The 22,614-nt window shown below is 35.4% G+C and overlaps 1 protein-coding gene and 1 long non-coding RNA gene across 3 annotated transcripts in view; one reads left to right on the forward strand and one right to left on the reverse strand.

Annotated features, from left to right (window-relative positions):
• Positions 1–16,562, forward strand: part of TTC6 (tetratricopeptide repeat domain 6) — a 64,949-nt gene extending 48,387 nt beyond the window's left edge. The window contains exons 4-5 of one of the 2 annotated variants that reach the window (XM_069082302.1): positions 316–440; positions 14,500–16,562. In XM_069082302.1, the coding sequence (XP_068938403.1) occupies positions 316–440; positions 14,500–14,716 (342 nt within the window). In that variant the 3' untranslated portion in view covers positions 14,717–16,562. The remainder of the gene's footprint in view (positions 1–315; positions 441–14,499) is intronic. The other variant, XM_069082303.1, reaches the window with a different exon arrangement.
• LOC138156841 (uncharacterized) overlaps positions 1–22,614 on the reverse strand; it is a 362,694-nt gene that overhangs the window by 190,470 nt on the left and 149,610 nt on the right. The window lies entirely within an intron of this gene.

Raw genomic sequence — 22,614 nt, forward strand, 5'->3', positions numbered from 1 at the left:
CGGGCATTTCAAAGCGAGATCCTCTTTGGCTCTCCCTTTCCTTCTCTATATAAAGAGGAGGTTGTACTAAATAATCTCAGAGCTCTCTTTCAGCTTTAATATTTGTGATTTTCTGAATTTATGATTTCATAACATTTGAAAGTCTAGCAGTGGATTTGAAGCTAAATATTCACTGATAAGGAAAATTTTAGTCCCCTTTGATGTTTTGCATAGAAGTGGAAATAAAATTAAAGACTGATTGTATACAGCTTTTCCCTTAAAAAAAAACCGACAACAACAAACAACTAGTTTTCTTATCAGTGCTTTTTTTTTTAGGTTTCAAGTTTAGAATCTTTGCAAATAACAGGAAAGACAGCTACAGCATCCCCAAGAGCCAAACCAAAATGTCAAATAAGAAGATTCCATGCTGAGGCCTCACAAATTCCCAAAACAACTTCAAAGTAATTTAAATTTTAAATTCATTATTTTAAAAATGTCTTAGGAAAAGTTTTTTTTAAATTATCATTGGGAATGGAGATACACAGGGAGCCTTCTTATAGAAAAATAAAGCAAGTGATTTAGAAACTATATACACATAAATTGGTAGGGATGAAAAACTCTAGAAGAGCAGTCATTCAGCTCCATTACCAGTGCCTGTCTAATCTCACAGACCCACTTCTTTTCTATCTGTCCACTTTACTTTGCTAATGTAAAAGTACCCAAAGGGACTAAAGAAATAGCCAATAGAATAGCATTGAATTCAATATCATCAGCCATTGTGATGTGATTTTGTTTTGTTTTAAAGAAACTTGGTTGTTACTATGGTAGAAAAAAAGAAGTTGGTGGTGTTGCAGTGTGGTAATTTTGTATTGTTGAGGTCTTAGTTTCTCAAAATGTCATCTTAGTGTATTGTAAGCTAAATACTTAATATAATAATAATGTGATAAGTATATATTTACAAGTATAGGCTTTGTCTTCTGCCAGTCATTTTGTGGAAGCTCTCATTTACTTAGTTTTGTCAATGTGCTTTTTATGACAATGTTTATTTTAGATTCTTCTTCATTTCACTCTTTATGAGGGCTTAAAGAAGCTTTAATTATTAGCTTTTGTTGTTGCTGAGGGCTCTGAAAGGTGTACTGGATCTGGGAGAGAGCCTTTTTATGGCAGACCTAAAGTTTGTAAACGGATATTGCTCACAATTAACTAGCTGAGAGTCTACTCATGGTAAAAGAATTCCAAAGTTTATGAAACAAATTGGCATCTAAGTGACCCTGTACATGCCAATGCTTATCTGCATTGCTTTAAGTTCATTTAGTTAACAAGATTATATATTAAAACAAATAGTGACAGTAGACAAAGAGTATTTTGCCTTCAATAAATAGTTACTGTCAGATTATCAATGGTGCAGAAATTTCATGATAAAAAATAAAACCACACACCTGCACTTAGTGAATTAAGTAAAGTAGTGTGACCACACACAGAACTGTTTTGTGTGTATATGTGTGTATGTGTATTTGTCTTAGTTTTTCAAGGAATGATAAATAGTCTATTTAAAGAGACTATGCTGTAAAAACATATAGCTTTTCTTGGAGCATACCAAAAATATTTGTAGAGTTTATTGATGTGCAGTATTATTTTCATTTTTAAAATCAATTAAACTCTTCCCGTGTAGGAATAAGAATGAGATCTGTAGAAATAAAAGCTTTTTTTTTTCTTTCCTGTTTTATTAGTATTCCAGACAATTGCTTCCACTTTTTCTTTAACCAAATTTATGTTAAACCTCTCTCATCAGTGACTATTCTGGTAGTCAAAATTATTTTCTATAATTAACACTAATAATAAAATCATTGATTGAGGAAGGATCCTTTGCTACCATATAAATTATCAATATAATCAGGAGAGAAAGGGAGTTTGGGTTTTATTGTGGAATAATATATAGAAAATATAGTATATTTGTGCCCATAACCACATCAAGCCCTTAGCAAAATCATAAAGTAGATGTTGTTTGTCTTCAGAGTACTGTTACCCTCTCCCTTATATCACTTTCTTAAATACTAGCCAAATTCATGCTGCCCAGAGCCTCGAACTCTCTACTCCTCCTCTTCCAGGTTAACAACCATGCTCCAATTATACCTATTTTTTCTCCCTGTTGTAAAAAATTTAATCTATCCTGGTTCCCATTCCTATAGAGCTCTGCCCTCTCAGCTCATGGTCACATTGCAAATGAATCTATGCTAAGATGTTAACCAACAAGTATTACTAGGTGAATTATGAGATACAATATAAGGGCAAACCCAGGATTGGACATTTCCTCTCTGATCTGAACATTTTTCTCAATGATTGAGGATGAATTGATGAGGGAAGAGACAGGATCCAGGAACACCAATGAAAAGCCAATTATAATAATCCAAGCATGGGGTGATGAAGGCCTTCCATGGGTTGATATCTATTGAGATTTAGCCCATCTGCTGAGATGGATTACTGGGTGTGGCCACTGCATGTGCTACAGCTTCTTGGAACTACAGTTGAGAGTTGGGTGAAGGTGAACATGAAAGGTGGATGAACAGTCCAGCAAAAGGCTTGGCAGGGCCTCCTGCCAGAGGTACTGGTTCTCCCTGAACACTCCCTACACCCCTAAACCTGATTTAGGGTAACCAATAAGCCTAAAACCTGTCAGTAAATTAGGGGGATGTCTACCCTAAGCATGTGAAGACTTTACCCAGTAGAATGGGTGGGTGACAACAGTATGTTCCAACACCCATGAAAACAGTTGAAGCACGAGCTGTGGAGGGCTTAGAGCTTGGTCAGGCATCAATCAAAGACACCAAGGTCATCCACGGCATCCTGGGTCATCCCCATTCATCTTGACTTCTGTCCTACCACTGTACTTCAGTGACTCAGGAAGGGGGAGTGAAGTTGATGATTTTGCACAACTCTGCCTCACTTAAATCCAATTCACATGTGAGTCCAGGTGTCACTCCTTGATGTCATTGGTCCTTTTAGAAAATGAAGGACAAACAGCAACAATGTATTGATATGGATAATAAGGAATGAATCTAAGAGATATTATGAAGAAAGATACAAAGAAATTTGGTAACTTTCAACATGAGGAATGGAGAGAGAATTCTGCCAAGTTCTGAGCCTGAAGAAAGAGACTTGCAATATTATCTTTTGATAACTCATGATAAACATGTTGGGGTAGTTAAAGGTATTGAGACTGTCCTTGAGATTTGATTGGTTCAGGTGACAAAGGCTTGAATATTGACATGGCTTCCCAGTGATATAAAGGTGTGAAAGAGGTTCATCCATGTGGAGTAGAGGCTTTAGAGCTGAGAGATGTCCCAAAGCTATGGGATTCACCAAATCCTTTCCTGCTAACCAGAAGGTTTTCTCATGAAGGCAATGTGAATTGAGGTGAAGAACTACATCTGCTTGAACTAAGTGCTGTATGATTGTCAAGAGACAACTAGGTAGCACAGAGGATAACGTGCTGGGTCTGGAGTCTGGAAGACTTGGGTTCAAATTTGGCCTCACACAGTTACTAGCTGTATGACCCTGGACCACTTAACTTCAGTCTGCCTCAGTTTCCTCAACTGTAAAATGGGTTTAGTAATAGCACCTACCTCACAAGGTTGTTGTGCAAATCAGATGATATATTTGTATAGCACTTAACATAGTGCTTGGCATGTTGTAGATGCTTAATATTAAATGTTTGTTTCCTTCTGTGCTATAGCTGAGTAAACTTCCTTTTGTTTGAAAAGGTGCTGACATACTCTGTAGTGGAAGTCCCATACTTTAAGCTGTCTTACCATCTGCTTATGATCCAGCTTCTTGGGTATTGACATATATAGCTTTCAGCTCTTCTTCCTTTTAAAAAAAATTAATTTATTTTTAATTTTCAACATTCACTTCCATAAGTTTTAAATTTTCTCCCCCTCCCTCACCGCTCCCTTCCCCAAGATAGCATGTGTCTGATATAGGCTGTACAGAGCCTATATGATCTCTACATATATGTTCCTATTAAACATATTTTCATAATAGTCATGTTGTATAGAAAAATCAGAACGAATGGGAAGAACCATGAGGAAGAAAACAAAACAAAACAAAAAAGGAAATAGTCTGCTTCGCTCTGTATTCAAACTTCATAGTTCTTTCTCTGGATGTGGATGCATTTTCTATCATGAGTCCTTTGGAATTATTTTAGCTCCTTGCATTGCTGAGAAGGGCTAAGTTTATCAAAGTCATTGATCACATACTGTGACTGTTCCTGTGTACAACGTTCTCCTGGTTCTTCTCACTTCATTCAACATCAGTTCATGTAAGTCTTTCCAGGTTTTTCTGAAGTCTGCCTGCTCATCACTTCTTATGGCACAATAGTATTCTGTTACATTCATATACCACAACTTCTTAATCCATTCCCCAATTGATGGGCATCCTCTCAATTTCCAGTTCTTGGTCACCACAAAAACAGTTGCTATAAATATTTTTGTACATGTGGGTCCTTTTCCCATTTTTATGATCTCTTTGGGATACAGACCTAGAGTGGTATTGCTGGGTCAAATGGTATTGTACATTTTTATGGCCATTTGGCCATAGTTCCAAATTGCTCTCCAGAATGCTTGGATCAGCTCACAACTAGTCCTTCTTTCACTATCACCATAGCTTCAACATCCCACAGACTTCTATGAAGGGCATTTACAACCTATGTTAGTGTTCCTTGAATGATAAAAATGATAAAAATCATAGTTTCTCAATGCTTCCATACATCTCTGGAAAGAGGTAGTCCTCACTTGAAACTTTGCTCCATATGCACAGTCTTTGAACTTCTTGGTGAAATGAATTACCCTAGCTTGTGAAGGGGCTAATAGGTTTCAATGTTGCTCAAGCATCTCATGGAAAATGCAGTTGCTTTCATATGATTATCAAGCCCTCCAAGGCTAACATTTGGATGTAAAACAAAAGATTTGCCCTGCATTGGTTTTAAGTCATTTCTGTGTCTGTCATTTTTCTGTTTCTGTGCCTCCTCAATCATATATTCCACAATGAAGTCATTCAGCATTTTAAGAAGTAATAGCATAGTTTTAAGCAATTTTTTTCATAATAATTGCCAAATTCTAGAAAAGAGCTTAGATCTTTAAAATCCTTTTAGTGTTGCCAAACTGAGTGCTTCTATTTTTTTTTCTGGGGCTGTACTCACATCTTTTGAGACACAGTGTGACCCACATACTTGACAGAGGCTCTACAAAACATGTTTTTTTAATCAATGGAGAACTTAAGCCACTTTCCTCTAGAAAATTTAACATTTTCATCAGTCTTTCTGCTTGTTTTTTCTGTTTGGAATGATGTCATCAAGGTGTTCATGTTCTTCAATCTCTAGAAAGTCACAGGTACTCCTGTGATACCTAGGGGTAAGATACAGCTGGAAACATGAAAATAGTCATTTTTTGTATTCATCTGTCATATGCATCTGGTAATAATCACTCCAAGTTGCTCTAAAAACTTCTTTGACCTTGCTCCAGCTCTTTATACTGAAGTATCACGTCAGCCCTTGAATTCACACATTGGAAGTATGCTCCTCCCATGTGGACCCTCCCTCTGTTTGGATGGTTCTGCCCAGAACTTACATTTAAGGAAGGTGCTCAGAGTAGCCATATCCTCTCTAAGCCCTTTGAATTTACTCTACCATACCCCTCTCCCTTGGTACCTTGTCCCCTACTCCTTACCCCTTTTAGCTTCTTTTTATGTTTTGTCTTCCCTCATTAGAATGTAAGCTCCATGAGGCCAGAACCTGTCTTTATTTCTCCTTATATTTGTATTCTCAGTGCTTAGTAGGTGCTTGGCCCATATTAAGTATTTAATAAATGCTTATTGACTGACTCACTGAATACTAAAAACCACTGACTGACAGGGTGTCTTGAACTCTTGGCTTGGCATATTGGTTCATCTTCCTTCTTTTGAATCTTACTTAGGAATACCAATACAGAATAATAAAACAATTCCTACTATACAAAGGCTTACATTCTAACAGGAGAGGCAACAAGCACATATAAAAACATATACAGCATAAATATAAAGATAGACAAAGTAAGTAAATACAAGGTAGGTGGGAGAGCACTAGAAACTGGGAGAATTGGGAAAGGCTGTTCATACAGAAGATAGTGCTTGAGCTGCAAATTAAAGGAAGAGAAGGGCTTTATGAGGTTGAGGTAGAGGAAGGCATACATTGCACATGTAGTAGATGGCCAGTGCAAGATTCAAATGGATTTATGATCTAGATATAAAAGGTAAAATAATTAACAAATTAAAAAAACAAGGAATAAATTACCTTTTGGGACTTAGAGAGGATAGAGAAGGAGTTGATGACTAAACAAGGGACAGAGAGAATCTCAGAGGATAAATAGGAAAACTTTTAATTAAATAATAATTTAAAAATTTTTGCACAAACAAAAACCAATGAAGTTAATTGTAAAGGGGAAACAATTTATTGGAAATATATCTCTGAAACAACTTCTTTGACAAATAATTCATTTCCAAGATGGATAAGGAACCGATTTCATTATATAAGTAAAGAATATGAACAGGCAGTTCTTAGAGGAAGAAATACAAGCTACCAATAGCCATATGAAAAAATATTCCAAATCACTAAGAAGTATGGAAATGAAAATTAAAGCAATTCTAAGATTCCAACTCATACCATCAGATTGGCAAAGATGACAAGAAGGGAAAATGAAAAAAAAAGTTGGAAAGACACACATTAATCCACTGTTGGTAAAGCTGTGAATTGATCCAACAATTCTGGAAAGTAATTTTGAACTGTCTTAAAAAACACAGAAGAGCTCAGTCTCTGATCCAGCCATACACCAGACCTGTACTACCAAGTGCTCAAAGAAATAGGGAAAAGACCCAAATATGCAAAAAAAATTTTATAACAACTTTTTTTGGTAGTAGCAAAATCCTAGAAACTAATGGATTGCCCAGTAATTGAGGAATATCTGAGCAAATTATGGTATATGAATGGAATAGAATATTGAGCTATAAGAAATAATAAAAGAGATGGTTTCAGAGAATCCAAGAAAAACTTGTATGGACTGATACAGAATAGAGTGAGAAGAAATAGCAAAATGATTAATACAAGAATACCAAAGATAACTTTGAAAGACTAATGAACTCTAATCAATGTAATGACCAGTCATGATTCTAAAGGACAGATGATGAGGTGTGCTACACATCTCCTGACACAGAGGACTCAAGATACAAATTGAAATAATACATTTTTGCACATGGATAATGTGAGAATTTGTTTTGCTTAACCGTGTTTTAGATCAGTTTTGTTTTCCTTTTTTAATTATAGAGGTATGGTGGAGGGCACAGTGGTTAATGATATGGTTTTCTCCAATTTCCACCACACAAAATTGGAAGAGAAGAAAAAGAAGCCCAGGATGAATCACCAAAAAGTTATGAACCTGTGAATTGCTTACTGAATTTATTATATATTCAGTTCTACATGATATTCTCAATTTTATGCATAATCCTCTCCTATTCTACAGTGTATATGGAAATGCTCATTTTATTTGGTATTTATTAAGTTCAGAATTCTAAAATGAAATAAAACTCATTAAAATTTACCAAAGCAAAAATATAAGTGATTGACACCCCCAAATTATGACTTAAAAATGTCAACTGCCTAGATATGTACCTATTTTCCCATCTATATATAATCTTGATGAGGATCATTTCTATGTGAATTGAGATCATCTTTGATGAAGGTATTGGTAGAAAACGTAGAGACCTTTGTAAATGATATTCAGTAATGGGTCACATCTTTACCATCTCACAAATGACTGAAAGATGTAAGAAAATATAAGAAGTGCTTATTTTTTAACTTTATACTGGGGAGAACAAAACATTACTTTATAGGCTCTTTTACAATGAGCTGTCTTCCATACATGTATTAATATCATTCAGGATTCCTTAGAAGAAATGACAGAAATTATCTTGTTCAATAACCTGCTGATAATAGTTGACAGGTGAGGCATGAATCAGGGAAATGTCTACTTGTTGAAGCATTTGCTATGGCGATGGTGGAGATCTAATGCATAGTCCAGGTCAAAGAGAGACTTCCTGTTAATAGTGAGGTCCTCCAGCTGTTCCTGTTTGTAGATAAAATTGTATTTTTTGCTTCTAGCCTCAAACCATTACTGACCCTTCTGGAAGAGATCTGGAATTATTCAAAAGAATGTGGCCTGTCCATCTACACACAAAAGGTCAAACAGATGAATAATTTCTATTGCCCAGATTTAAACATGCATTTTTTTCTTTTTTTACAGGGGGGAAAGCAGGGCAGTTGGGGTTGACTTCCCCAAGGTCACATGGCTAGTAAGTGTTAAGTGTCTGAGGACAGATTTGAACTGTCCTCCTGACTCCAGGGCCAGTGCTCTATTGACTGCACCACCTAGCTGCCTCCTCCCCCGCCCCAGTATGCATCTTAATGTGGGACAGACAGCTAAAGAAGGGACAGTGATTGGGACCCATAGTTGTTGAGTGCTCCACTGATACCCTTATGATGTTGGTAAAAGATAAAGGGAGGACTCAGGTTTGCTGGATAGATTCCCTTTGATGAAATTTGTGAAGGGCATGAATGAGTCACATAGAAGGGGAAAACATGGATAGATTATAGATGGATCATTGAAGGGAATTCATGAATTGAAGAAATTTCAGCTCCATTTCGGTATTTGAGAAGGGGAGAAAGGCCCTTCTCTGTGATAGGAGTTGAAGTGAAACTTGGGGATTGAAAAAAGGGGAAAGATTTTAAATAACAATTTTGAAAAAACAACCTATGAGGACATATAATATGAATGTACATATTACTGAGCAAAATTAAGGGTCAATTTGAAGTTAGAGACAATTAAATTAAAATAATTATAAATTAATTATTATGTATGATAAATTAATATAAAATTAAATATTCATTAAATTATAATAATAAATTATCATAATTAAATTATAATAATAAATTATAATAATTAAATTATAATCAGGTTCGTATGGTTCTTTCTCTATCCATGCCTTGTTGGCTTGGAAACAGATTGGGGGAAAAAACAAATGGGAGGAATGATCCAGATTTAAGTACACATGGGTTATGCTCATTTGAAGGAGTTTAAAGTGGTGGAGAGTGGATAATTGGGGTAAAATAATTTAAGATTGGCTTGGGGAGGAGTCCATGAAACTAGGAGGAAGTTAAAAGGTTGTATAAAGTGGGAAGGATTGTAAAGGTCATTGGAAATTACACATAATTTTTGTGTGTATAAGTGAGTGTAAGAGTAAAAAGTAAGTAATGAAGATGTGATCAGAGAGGAGGAAAACCAAATTTAAAATGGTGAAAGTGAAGCAATGCTTTGAGATGATTAGGTCCAGGGTGTGACTGACTGCATTGATGTTTGGCTGATATGGAATAGAGATGGAAATCAACGAAATCAAGGAGGGCAAAGGACTATGAAGGATATTAAAAATCATTGATGATATTGGAGGAGAGAATAAAAAACATGGGTGACTGGAACTGAAATACTTTTAGAAGGTAGAAATAAACCAGTGGCAGACAAGTGAGTGTATCTCTTCTGTTGAGTACTACTTCAGTGCCTCTTTTTTTTTTTTTAAAGCAATTGGGGTTAAGTAACTTGCTCAGGGTTACACAGCCAGTTATTTCTGGGTGTGGTGCTAAGTGTATGAGCCCGGATTCAATCCTCAGGTCATCCCGACACTGGGGCCGGTGCTCTTACTCGCTGTGCTACCTGGCTGCCCCAGTTCAGTGCCTCTTTGTGGCATAAAGATGATCTTGAGCTCTCAAAAACAAAGTACAAATTCTGGAAGATTGTACCATGATGGAAAGGCATAGAGTATGGTTTATACGAGACTGAGTCTCCTTTTGGAAGACTAGCCTAAACATGAATGTTAAATTATTTGGTCATGGCAATTCATAAAACAAAGAAAAATCCAAAATGATCTCCAGTGTGGCCCCTTCTTTTTCTGCAGAAATAGTGGCAGAGGATAAAGTTTTTAGAACACTTACAGACTTTAACTTAGCCGTTAGTACTGTAAATCAGTGCTTCTTAAACTGTGGGTCAGGGTCATAATCCACACTTTAAGAAGTGCTGAAGGGGTTGTGAGTGGCAAAAGTTTAAAGAAGCCTTGTTTCAAATGCTTGTCCAATGAAAATATAGTGGGCATATTCTTGGAAGAACTGAATTGCACCAATCTTGACATTCTTCTTATAAACAAAACATAGGGATGAGGAAGATGCATCTAAACAGAAAAATGGCTCACAGGTTCTCCTTGGAGACATAAATAAAAGAGTTGGTTTTTCATATGTCCAAAGACAATAAGATCCAGTATTTCTTGGGATGTTTGGTCATCCTTTATTGCAGAGCACATGATAAGTACTTATAAAAGGTAACCATGCCTCATTTCTAAAATATGTAGAGAACTGAGTCAAATTTATAAGAATATATATATAATTTCCTAGTTGATAAAAGGTCAGAGGACATGAACAGGTAGTTTTCAAAGGACGAAATTAAAGCTATCTAAAATAATATGAAAAAATGTTCTAAATCACTTGATTAGAGAAATGCAAATCAAAAAACTCTGGAGCACCACCTCACACTTATCAGATTGGCTAATATGACAGAAAAGGAAAATGATAAATGTTGGAGATGTGGAAAAATTGGAACACTAATGCATTGTTGGTAGAGTTGTGAACTGATCCAACCATTCTGGAGAACAACTTTGAACTATGTCCAGAGGGTAATCAAACTGTGCCATACCCTTTGATCCAGCAATAACACCACTAGGTCTGTATCCCAAAGAGATCATAAAAAGGGGAAAAGGACCCATATGTATAAAAATATTTATAGTAGCTCTTTTTGTGGTGGCAAAGAATTGGAAATTCAGGGGATGCCCATCAATTGGGAAATAGCTGAACAAGTTGTGGGCTACTATTGTTCTATAAGAAATGGTGAGCAGGTGGATTTCAGGAAAATCTGGAAAGACTTACATCAACTGATGCTGAGTGAAGTGAGCAAAACCATTGTACACAGAAATAGCAACATTGTGCAGTGATTAACTATGATATATTTAGCTCTTCTCAGCAATACAATGATCCAAGACAATTCCAAAAGACTCGTGATGGAAAATGCTAACCACATCCAGAGAAAGAACAATGGAGTCAATACAGATTGAAGAATATTATTTTCACTTTTTTTGGTTATTTTTTATTTGTTTTTTCCTTTTTTCCCTTTTGTTCTGATTCTTCTTTTACAACATGACTAATGTGGAAATGTGTTCAACATGATTGTACATGTATAATCTATATCAAATTGCTCATTGTCTTGGGAAGGGGGGGAGAAAAATTTGGAACTCAAAATTTTCCAAAATTAATGTTGAAAACTATCTTTACATGTATTTGGATAGCCATAAAAATAATTTTAGTTAATGACCTCTTGAGGACTTGTTCTTTGCCCCTTCCTTTGTGTCTTCTTCCAAAATGTAGCAAGAGGTAAGGGAGCAGATTTTGCTCTCTCTGCTCCTATTAAGAGCAATAATAATGACTTAAAGAAGAAACACAACAGAAAAAACTCACAGCTGAGAGTTCTACCATACTATTCTTGAACCACAACCTTCTGAGTCGAGTAGGAGTGGATTTTCAATCTCCTGGGCAGCATGATCTAGCCTTGTGACAGAGAAGGGATGTTTTCTGGATAGAATTGGTTTTGAGAATTGCCTTGTGAGTGACCATCAGTCAAGGGTCTCCAAGTAGAGAATTTGGGCCCTAGACCTTCTAGAGGAAAACATCTGGTTCTCACACTCTGGATGCTATTCTATAGGCTCACAGAGTCTCCTTTGAAGTATGTGGAATTACTAGAATGATGGTTTAAAACAGTCTATATTCCCTGATATAGCATACTCTGGAGAAAGATTACAGTTCAGCATCCTCCTTTGAATGCCAAGTTACTAAGCATTTACTAAACTCCTACTGTGTTCCATGTACAGTGCTAAGTATTGGGGATATAAGGAAAGACAAAAAAAATGAGAGGGAGGTGATAGAGAATTAACATACAAACAACTATGAACAAACTGAATATGAACTCTGTGTGTGTGTGTGTGTGTGTGTGTGTACTGGATAAATAAATTTGCATTCAGACTCCACATCTCTTTCTCTGGATGTGAGTATCTCTTTCCATCATGAGTCTTTTGGAGTTGTCTTATAACCTTACATTGCTGAGAGAAGCCAAGTCTATTGAAGTTAGTCATCACACAAGTGTTGTATCTGTGATTGTGTAGAGATTTCTCCTGGTTCTGCTCTTCTTGCTCAGCATCAGTTTATGTAAGTCCAGGTTATCATGAAATCCGTCTGCTCCTCATTTCTTATAGCACAGTAGTATTCCATTACATTCATATACCACAACTTGTTCAGCCATTCCCCAATTGATGGGCATCCCCTTGATTTCCAATTCTTTGCCACCATAAAAAGAGCTGCTATAAATATTTTTGTACATACGGGTCCTCCTCCCACTTCTCTGATCTCTTTGGGACATAACTCTAGAAGTGGTATTGCTGGGACAAAGGGTATGCACTTATTTATAGCCCTTTGGGCATAGTTCCAGATTGCTCTCCAGAATGGCTGGATCAGTTAACAACTCCACCAACAATGCATTAGTGTTCCAATTTTTCCACATCCTCTCCAGCATTTATCATTTTCCTGTTTTGTCATCTTAGCCAATCTGGCTGGTGAGATGTGGTACCTAAGAGCTGTTTTGATTTGCACTTCTCTAATCACTAGTGATTTAGAACATTTTTATATGCTTATAAATGTCTTTAATTTCATCTTCTGAGAACTGCCCTTTCATATCCTTTGACCATTTGTCAATTGGGGAGTAGCTTGTATTCTTATACATTTGACTCAGTTCTTTGTATATTTTAGAAATGAGGCCTTTATCAGAGACATTGGTTGTAAAAATTCTTTCCCAATTTTCCACTTCCCTCTTAATCTTGGTGACATTGGCTTTATTTGCACAGAAGCTTTTCAATTTAATGTAATCAAAATTATCCATTTTGCATTTTATAGTGCTCTCTAACTCTTGTTTTGTCATAAAGTCTTTCCCTCTCCATAGATCTGACAGTCTACCTGTGTTTCCAAATGGTAGAAGTAGTATTCAAGAGAATCAGAATGGGAAAAGTATCTGCTTTAGGCTTAGTGTACATAGAGGACCTCTCAGTTGAAAGTGACACAATTTTGTGAGAGTCTTCAGGGTTTAATTTATGAGATGTTTGGAAGTAGGGGGAAATACAAAAGTCATGACAAAAGTCTTGGACCTTGGATTGAAAAAAGGTGACTGGGAAAGCATCAGAAACTACTGACCCTAGAGGCTTTCTTTTGATTCTGGGAAAATTTTAAGAGATTAATTTACACATAGAGAGCATCTTTGATGAAAATAGTAGGGAACAGGCAGGGTTGGAAAGCAATATTCCACAGATGACTACATCTTTATGATTACACATTTGACTAAAAGTTGTAGTGAATAAAAGATTTCATTGTACTCATTGTTGGTTATTTTTTTAAAAGCATTTTATTTGGTAGAGCAAAATGTCATTTTTAGAGGATCTCTTTCAGCATATAATCATAATCATAGCTGATAATTGTGCAGTTTGTTTTACAATTTCCAAATCGCTTTAAATTCATTATCTCTTTCTCTTCTTACAGCTCCCCTGTCAAGCTGGTACTTCAAGTGTTATCATTCCCCCCTTTGAAGATTAGGAAAGGGAGGCCTAGAGAGGCAAACAGAGTTAGTTATTGGTGGATCATACAACTAGTAGGTGTAGATAGGTTTCCAACCCAGGTCTTCTTGACTGTGTCACAGGAGTTGCCACTACACCATGCTGTTTCCGTATTATATAACTATAAAATGATGCCATTGGCCCATCTTTTGGCACTTTGAGGAACAGCCACTGTATAGATGGAAATATGCTTAGTTGAAAATTCTCTTTGTTTTACATAGCAAAATAATTAGCTATGATGATCTTAATTCACATGTATAAAATGCATATCCCTGTTTAAAACTGTAATTCAAATTTAATAATTCTGTATAAATTTTCATTTCTTAAAACAACAACAAAACAGCCCCTTAGATGATGTCTATAAAATCATTAAAAAAGAAAGTCATCTAACTTTCTGATCACTTGGGAACAATCTAAAAAGAATAATCAGGGTATTTTAGCCAAAATCATTTTTACTTTTTAGATTATCTTGAATTAACTTTCACATAACCCTAAACCTCACGTTGGTGGGGTAAAGCTTCTGGCTGTGATATTATATGTATTAAGTATCTTTACTAATATTTAAAATCTAACCTCCTACATTTTTTAACCCATTATCACTCCAAACTATTTATTAATATAAATTAGTATTTTATTTCATTGTAGATCATAAAATGCCAAAATAGACTGACATATTTTCTTTTTCTTTTCTAGGATTCCGCACCAGCGGTCTACTCATACCCTTCATAAGCTATGTACCGCTGCTCCAGAATTTGTGTTGCCTACTGATTTACAATTAGCTTCTAGAATATATCACACTATAAACAAAACGGGCCATGATACTTTTCTTAAAAGTGACAGAAGAGACTCTACAGATGATTATGTTAGAGATGAAAAAGAAGAAAACAAGTATGAATTTCTCATATTCTAAGGCATTAGGTTTAAAAATATTGTCAATATAAATCACTTTTCTTTGGAAGTTGGATTAACTCGTTTCAATTTAGTACTAGCTTCCAGAGAGACTCATTTTTGTGCTCACATTTTGCTTTATCTAGTTTGTTCATGAAGATTGACCTGCCTATTCTCTGTCATTATTACTGTGAACTATAAATGAAAGCAGTAGAAAGCTGGGGGAGAAGATAAGGCCTTGTGTAAGGCACATCAAAGTCTGAGCACCCCATAGAAAAATCAGTATCACTTGACCTTTTGACCAGCATTCTTTTGGTATCTGTTGCAGCAAGCACCCCAGTGTCCCCAGGGTGCCTGCTCACACAGGTTCTTGGATCTGCTTTGTTAAAGGAAAGCAACTCAAAATGGGTTAACAAGCTTACTTTAATCAGTCAGACATATATCGTTTACCTTGTTCAGGAGAAAAGGTCAGCACCCTGAAGCTCAAAATATACAGGCATAATTATCAAGACAGAAACATCAAGTAGACAGATTTCCAAACTATCCAACCATTACATCCATACCCAGTCAACATCTGGGTTTCCACATTCTGGGTTTTTCAAAGCCGGGGGACTCTCAACAACGGCTTCCCAGAATTCAGATCAAATCACAGAATACTTCTCAAAGTGAGTCCCAAAACAAAGCTACACATCAGGGCTTATATAGCCTTCTCCTGGCTCAGAGAATGTAACAACCTTATTGACTTACTGGCCAATCAAGAAGTATCTACTGAAAAACAAGTCTCTCACCCCAGGCTTCAGGTGCACATTAGCCTAGGGGCAGGGAAGATCTTCAAAATTTACATTCTTATTACAGTATCCTGGAGTTCTGGAAGTGCAATGGGCAATTTTCTAGTTTTGCCCATAGGAAAAGAGCATAGGGGGGAAACATTTATTAAGTACCTACTATGTGCTAAGCACACATTCTCTATTTTGATCCATGCTACAGCCCTGGGAACAAGTGCTATCATCATCCCTATTTTGCTTTTGAGGAAATTGCTGGGGTCAAGTGATTTGCCCAGGATTACACAGCTATTAAGCTTCTGAGGTTGAATTTGAACTCAGGACTTTTTGGCTTCAAGCCCAGCACTCTGTCCACTGTATCACCTAACTTCCTAGGGATCTATTTTTTTTTTCTAATGATATATGTGTGGGAATAGGAATGATGATAAATTATAACTTTGAAAACAACAACAAAATGAATTTGAAGAAAAGGTAGCTAAATGGATTTTTAAAAGGTAATGAAGATGACATAAAGTGGATATTTCAGTTTCCTGATTCATAGTTGTTTTAAACTCTAGAATTCACATTATTGATGAACTTCTTTGGGAAAATATTTGTATCATCATTAGCTAATCAGCATTTAAATGTTTTGTCTTTGCTAAATATTGAAAAATTCTCATGGGAAGGACTTTGGATATTTCAGATCTGTCTTATCATCCCATGTTACCAAACAACCTTCATGTTGAACTGTCCTTTAGACATGATGCAATGTTTTAATACAAATAGTATTATACAAATGACCATTTCTTTGTAGCTAATACAAGTATTTTGACTTTACATATTTCATTTCAGACCATTTAGACTAGACACTCCCAAAACAAGCCTGATTGCAGTTACTTCTTAGCTTAATTAATTGTGGAAAGTTATTTCCAAATTTATTCCAGTACACTTTTCAATTTTTAATTCAATAAGCATTTACATATTTTATTTAAAATGTTTTATCAATACTTTTGAAAAATATTACTTCCATTTACCAATACCACATTCTCAGTAGAACCCACCATTTTAGCAAAAGTACTGCTAAGCAAATAAACTCATACACTGCCTACATCTGACAGCATACGTCTTATTTTGTACCACTGTTCTGTCTACCACCTCTCTAACTAAGGGGACAGAAGTGTATTTCGTCACCAGACCTCTGGAATCATGATTGTTCATTAAGTTGATCCAGCTTCCGATGGTTTTAGAGTTGTTTTCCTTTACATTTTTATAGTCAATGTATACAGTTATCTTGATTCTGATTATTTTGATTTGTGTAAGATTATACAAACCTTCCCAAATTTCTCTTAATTCTTCATATTTGTCATCTTTTTTGGCATAACTATATCCCATTAAATTATTATGCCACAATTTATTTACCTATTTTTCAATTAATGGACATTCACTTTGTTTCCAGATATTTTTCCCCCTACAACAAAGATTGTTGCAGTGAATGTATTGTAATAACATATGGGATCTTTCTTTCCTTCAGTATACATTTGGGTAGACATGAAATCTCTGAGTCAAAGCCTATGAATAATTTAATGACATTTTTCTTTTCTTTCTTTTTTTCTTTTTTGCCTTTTTGAGGGCAATTGGGGTTAAGTAACTTGCCCAAGATTACATGGCTAGCTTTTTTGTGTGTGTGGGTGTTAAGTGTCTGAGGCCGGAACTCGGGTCCTTCAGACTCCAGGGCCAGCACTTTACTCACTGTGCCACCTAGCCGCCCCTTAATGACGTTTTTCACATAATTGAAAATTAGTTTCTATAATGGTTGGACCAATTGACAGATCCACCAGTAATATGTTACTGTTCCTGTTTTCCCACCATTGGTGAATATGATTTCTGCTTTATAGTATCTTTGCTAAAGTATGGGTGAAAACTACACAATCTTTTTAATATTCATTTCTTATTATTAATGATTTGTGTTAATTCCCAGTGTATTTTGTATATTAATGATATTTGATACAAATATTTTCTCACTCTTATTTTTCTTCTAATTCTTTATTGACTAATTTCCTATAGAGAATTAACAAAATCCTAAATAGCAAGTGGCTGAAGAGGAAAAAAACTATCATAGAAATAATAACAATATGAAAGAACATAATAACGATGAGACAACATGCCAGAATTTCTGAGGTTGATCTAAAGTAGTTCTCAGAGGAAAAATTATATCCCTCAATTAGAAAAGCAATACATTTAAAAAAGAAAACAAAAATAAGGGGGGAAAACAAGGTAACAACCACAATCCACTTATTTTTTATTTCCTTCCAATTTCTTGGCTACAAGTTTATCAATTTAGTTTTTTTCAGAGGACTAGCTTTTAATTCTGACTATCAGCTCTATAGTTTCTATGGTTTCCAATTTATCAATTTCTCCTTTAATGTTTAAGATTTTCTACTTTTCCCTCCCGTCTTCCAAAAACCCACTGAGGATTTAAGCAACTGAGCCAGAAATAATAGTCAATACAGAGATAGTAGGAAAAAGAAGAAAGAAAAATAGGACTTCTTTACTCAGACATTTCCGTGAACTTTTATTTTACCACAACCAAATACCTATCTGGGGACAGGTAGACATAAACATAAATTTAAATTAAAGCAGAGAACCAAATTTCTGCCTAAATGTTAGGAATCTTTATAATTTAGGTCTGATTGTGATTCTACTCCTAACTTGTCATTTAATAAAAACTCCCTCAAGCAGAAAAGTAGGGAACAATGTGGTTTTTAGGGGTCATAGGTGAGAAATGACCTAAATGTCCCAGGGTTTGACTGATAAACATCCAGAAACAAAGGGCACAGAGAGGAAGGGGTGGTGATGATTATTTATTGCTGGTGGTTGCCAGCACTACAGAACCATTCACAGTGTATGCGGCATCTACTGTTGCATGAAGACAAAGAGGAAACAAAACTATCCCTATTTGCTAATGAATGTGGGATGTAGGGAAGGGAAAGGAGCACACATTTTATGTAGCACTTACTATTACCAGGCATTGTGCTTAGTGCTTTCATAAATATAATCTCATTTTTATCTTCACAGCAGCATTATGAAGTAGGTGCTATTATTATCTCCCCATTTTATAGTTGATGAAAGTGATGCGAACAGAAGTTAAATGATTTGACCAGGGTAACACAGCTAATAAGTGTCTGAGAACAGATTTGAACTCAGGTCTTCCTGACTTCAGGCTTAGCACTCTATCCACTAATTCATAATGACATAATGGTTTACTTAAAAAGTCCTAGGAATCCACAAAGAAACTAAATAAGGCAGTAACTTCAATAAAGATTTAAGCCACAAAAATAAACGACATTTCTATATAGCAATAACAAAATTCAGGAGAAAATAATAAAAAAGGAAGTCCAATCCATATTAGCCCCCAAATGCATACAATATCTAGGAGTCAGTTTATCAAATCATTCTCAATATCTATGTAGACATAATTACAACATGCTTCTTAAAGAAATAAAGAAGAACTTAAATAACTCAGGGTTATATAGACAGGCACAGCTTAACCCAGCTCATAGATGAGCCTTGTCAATATAAGAAAAATGAAAATACTTCTGAAGTTATTTTACAGACTTGGTGCTATGCCTATAAAACTACCAAAAGTCTTCTGTATAGGGCTTTTAAAATAACAATTCATTTGGGACAACAACAAATCTAGACTATCTAGGGAAATAATTAGGGGAAAAGGAGTAATAGCACTTCCAGGCAACAAATTATATTATAAAGCAGCCCTCCATCTGCTTTATGCTGGTTAAAAAGTTTAAAAAGCAGATCTCTGGAACAGACTAGGCAAAGACAAATCAGATTTCATTGAACATAAAAACCCAATGTTCAGTAAACACAAAAAAACATTGTTAGGAAAGAACTCCTTATTTGGCAAGAACTTCTGGGGAAAATGGAAAAGTGACACAGAAATTAAATTTACAATATCTTATACTATATTCCATAATAAATTCAAAATGGACATGTGAGCTTGAATATTAAAAATCAGAACATTAAAGAAATTAGAAGAGGAGCTCATTATATGCCTTTTGTAGCTACTGATGAGGAAGAAGGGATAGAGGTAATTGCAAAAGATAAAATAGATAATTTTAATTACATAAAATTGAAAACCATTGGCTTTAACAAAATTAAGGCAACTAGAATAAGTAGGGAAATGGTCAACCAGGGAAAATTCTTCATATTAGATATTTCTGAGAAGGGTTTGATAGCCATGACATATGGACAATTGACAAAGGGTGGCTTTTTTAGCCTCCACAGATTGGGTAATGTGGGGGTGCCATGCATGGATCTATAGTAGAATGTAAGCTTCAGGCAGAGCCAAGTCCTATTTTTCCTTATATCCCCTGTCTATACTATGCCTTTGCATGGAAGTGCTGGATAACGCTTTTCTAATATAATAAATCTTATGTAATCATAATTTGCATTATCTCATTTTAGATATTAATATTAATTTGGAACTTATTCAAGATCATAACCCTCTAAGAATCTTCATCTTATATCTTTTTACCCATGTTTGGTCTACTATCATCCCTTATTTTTAAAGAGAACTTTAGAACAGAATAAGGTTAAGATTGAATGTAAGTTTTAAAGTGGTAAAATAATATAGTGCCACCAGATGTCACTGTTAGCATGTGGTAATGTAGTTAATATTAAGGTGTTTTTTTTTTTTAAGTCCTCATCACATTAAAAAAAAAAAAAAGCTCATTTCTACACACCCATTGAATACCTCCATCACATATATATTGTCAAATCTCTACTTTGAGACAATACGACATTTTATAATAATTTCTGGTGCTGTATTCCTTTTGAGGTTTTTTGGTGCCTGTTCATTTACTCTGTTGCATTTTTTCACTCTGCTAGTTTTCCTTCACATAAATATTTCTGATTGAGGCAGACATGCATTTTCTTACAACTCTCAGGATTTGGAAAGGAGCTTCCACTATGTACTGATTGAGGGGATAAAAAGAGTAAGAGAAAGTGTTCCTTACCTGACTACCTACATACATATGCACATAGATGCACACACACATATAGTGAAAAAGAGGCGCCCTGGTGCTCACATAATCAGTCAGTAAGGATGTATTATGTGCTTACTATGTACCAGGCACTGTTCTAGGCACAAAGAATGCAAAGAAAAAAAATGAACTAGTCCCTTAACTTCAAGGAACTATTGGGGATACCATAGGCATATAAGCAGATAATAAATATGCAATATAAAATAATTTCAAAAGGGAAAATGTGCTAAAAACTGGTTTTGAGGTCATAAATGCTCCATGGAATAACAGTAACCTCCCTAAGGCACTGGCCTTGTCTCAAGCCCAGGCACCCATAGCCATCGTCCAGAGGAGCAGCCTCTTTAGAGAAGGGAACCACTATCCCTGGCCATCAGGGATGGCCAGCTAAGTGTCACTAGTGGGGAAATAAACCCAAGAATTTAGGAGCACCAGTGGCCCCTAGACCACTGGCTCTATTTCAAGACCAGCCCATGCAACCATCATCCAGGGAAGACAGAGATTGTGGAGCTGTAAACTGACAAAGCCTAGCTACTGAAGACCTGGGCAGGGAAAAGTACTCACCACCAAAGTCCTTGCTATGGTAGAATGCTTCAACATTATAAATAGATAGATTTTTATTAATGCAAATGAAATGAAAGAAAATCTATTACCGTCTGCCTTGTTACTACACCCTAAGGAACCCTGGACCTTGCAACTGTAACCTCTGACATTTTTCTCATTAGAGTGTGGACTCCTCTAGAGGAAGGGACTGCCTTTTCTTTTTCTTTGTATATGCCAGTGTTTATCACAGTGGAGTTTCTTCAAATATTTTATTTTTTCCAATTACATGTAAAATTTTTTTAACATTTGTTTTAAAAATTTTTGAATTCTAAATTCTCTCCCTCCTCATTGAGAAGGTAAGCAATTTGATGTAGGTTATACATATGCAGTCATAGTGTAGTGTTTTGATAAGTGCTTAATAAATGTTTTTCATTCATTCGTTCGTTTGTTCGTTCATTCTCTGAATCACTGCCCTAACTGGGAAAATGTTCCATGTTAAAATGGGTTTTTGTGGCTTGAAGCACTTTGGGATCAACTGAAAAACACTTTAAGTCTCCCAAATGCATCCTAATCTTTTTTTCTTTTATTTAGCATGAACCTGGTTCATCTGTTACTTTCAGATGTGGACTAACTTCAGTGGATTGCCCACTGTCATAATCTGGGCAATATACTTTCTCTATGTAATTTTTTTCCTAATCGAATGGTATCTTATTGCTTATTCTACTTAATTGATTTGACTGACTTTGTTTGGTTTGAGGTGTTTTTCCGTGTTGTCTCTTTAACTTCAGGCCTCTTTACTTTGAGATATTCTATAGTGATATTCAAATATAACTATTAGAATGTATCTTTTTACTACATTGGAGAGTTGACTGCATCTAATTTTGCATATATTTGAAATAGTAATGAATTTTGTTCATATTGTCAGATTAACAATTATTTTAAAAACTAGTTTAATTTCTGAAAATTCATTACAGAATACTCTATGGAGTTCCTGCTTCAAAAGCTAAGGACAAAAATGAAAATATTTCTCCAGAAAAATCCACAAGTTTAGCTAAATTTAAAAAAACAGAGAAAAAACCATCTCTTCAACTCTCAGGAGAAGAAGTAAGAACTGCTCTTAATAATTTTATGTAATGCTTCATTTAACCCATTCGTGCCTTGTTAGTCTATGTAATTCTTATGTTCTCCCATGGGTCCTGCACTGAGTATTTATTCAGTGTGCTGGAGGCTTTCCTCTAAGTTTTCTTTATGTTATGTGGGTCCCATTATTAGTACTCATGGATCATCTCTGTCTTTTGAGATAATATTTGAAAAGTGTTTTGCAAACTCTAAAGTTCTATATAAATATTAGGTATTATTACTATTACTGCTACCTCCTTTTCCAGTTATACATTTCCTGTGTAATATCCTGTGCTCATTTCTTGTTCATAGGTCATCATCGGAAATGTTTGTCAGCCTACTTAAATCCATCTCATGTGTTTCCATTTCCCTTTGGGCCACATGGACATTAAATTCTTTATCTAGTGTGATGTTGTATGAGATATGATATTATATGCCAT

This window comes from Petaurus breviceps, unplaced genomic scaffold (genome assembly GCF_028583685.1).
Source record: "Petaurus breviceps papuanus isolate PSGF00001 unplaced genomic scaffold, PetGlider_PUasm1.0 164, whole genome shotgun sequence".
NCBI lineage: Eukaryota > Metazoa > Chordata > Mammalia > Diprotodontia > Petauridae > Petaurus > Petaurus breviceps.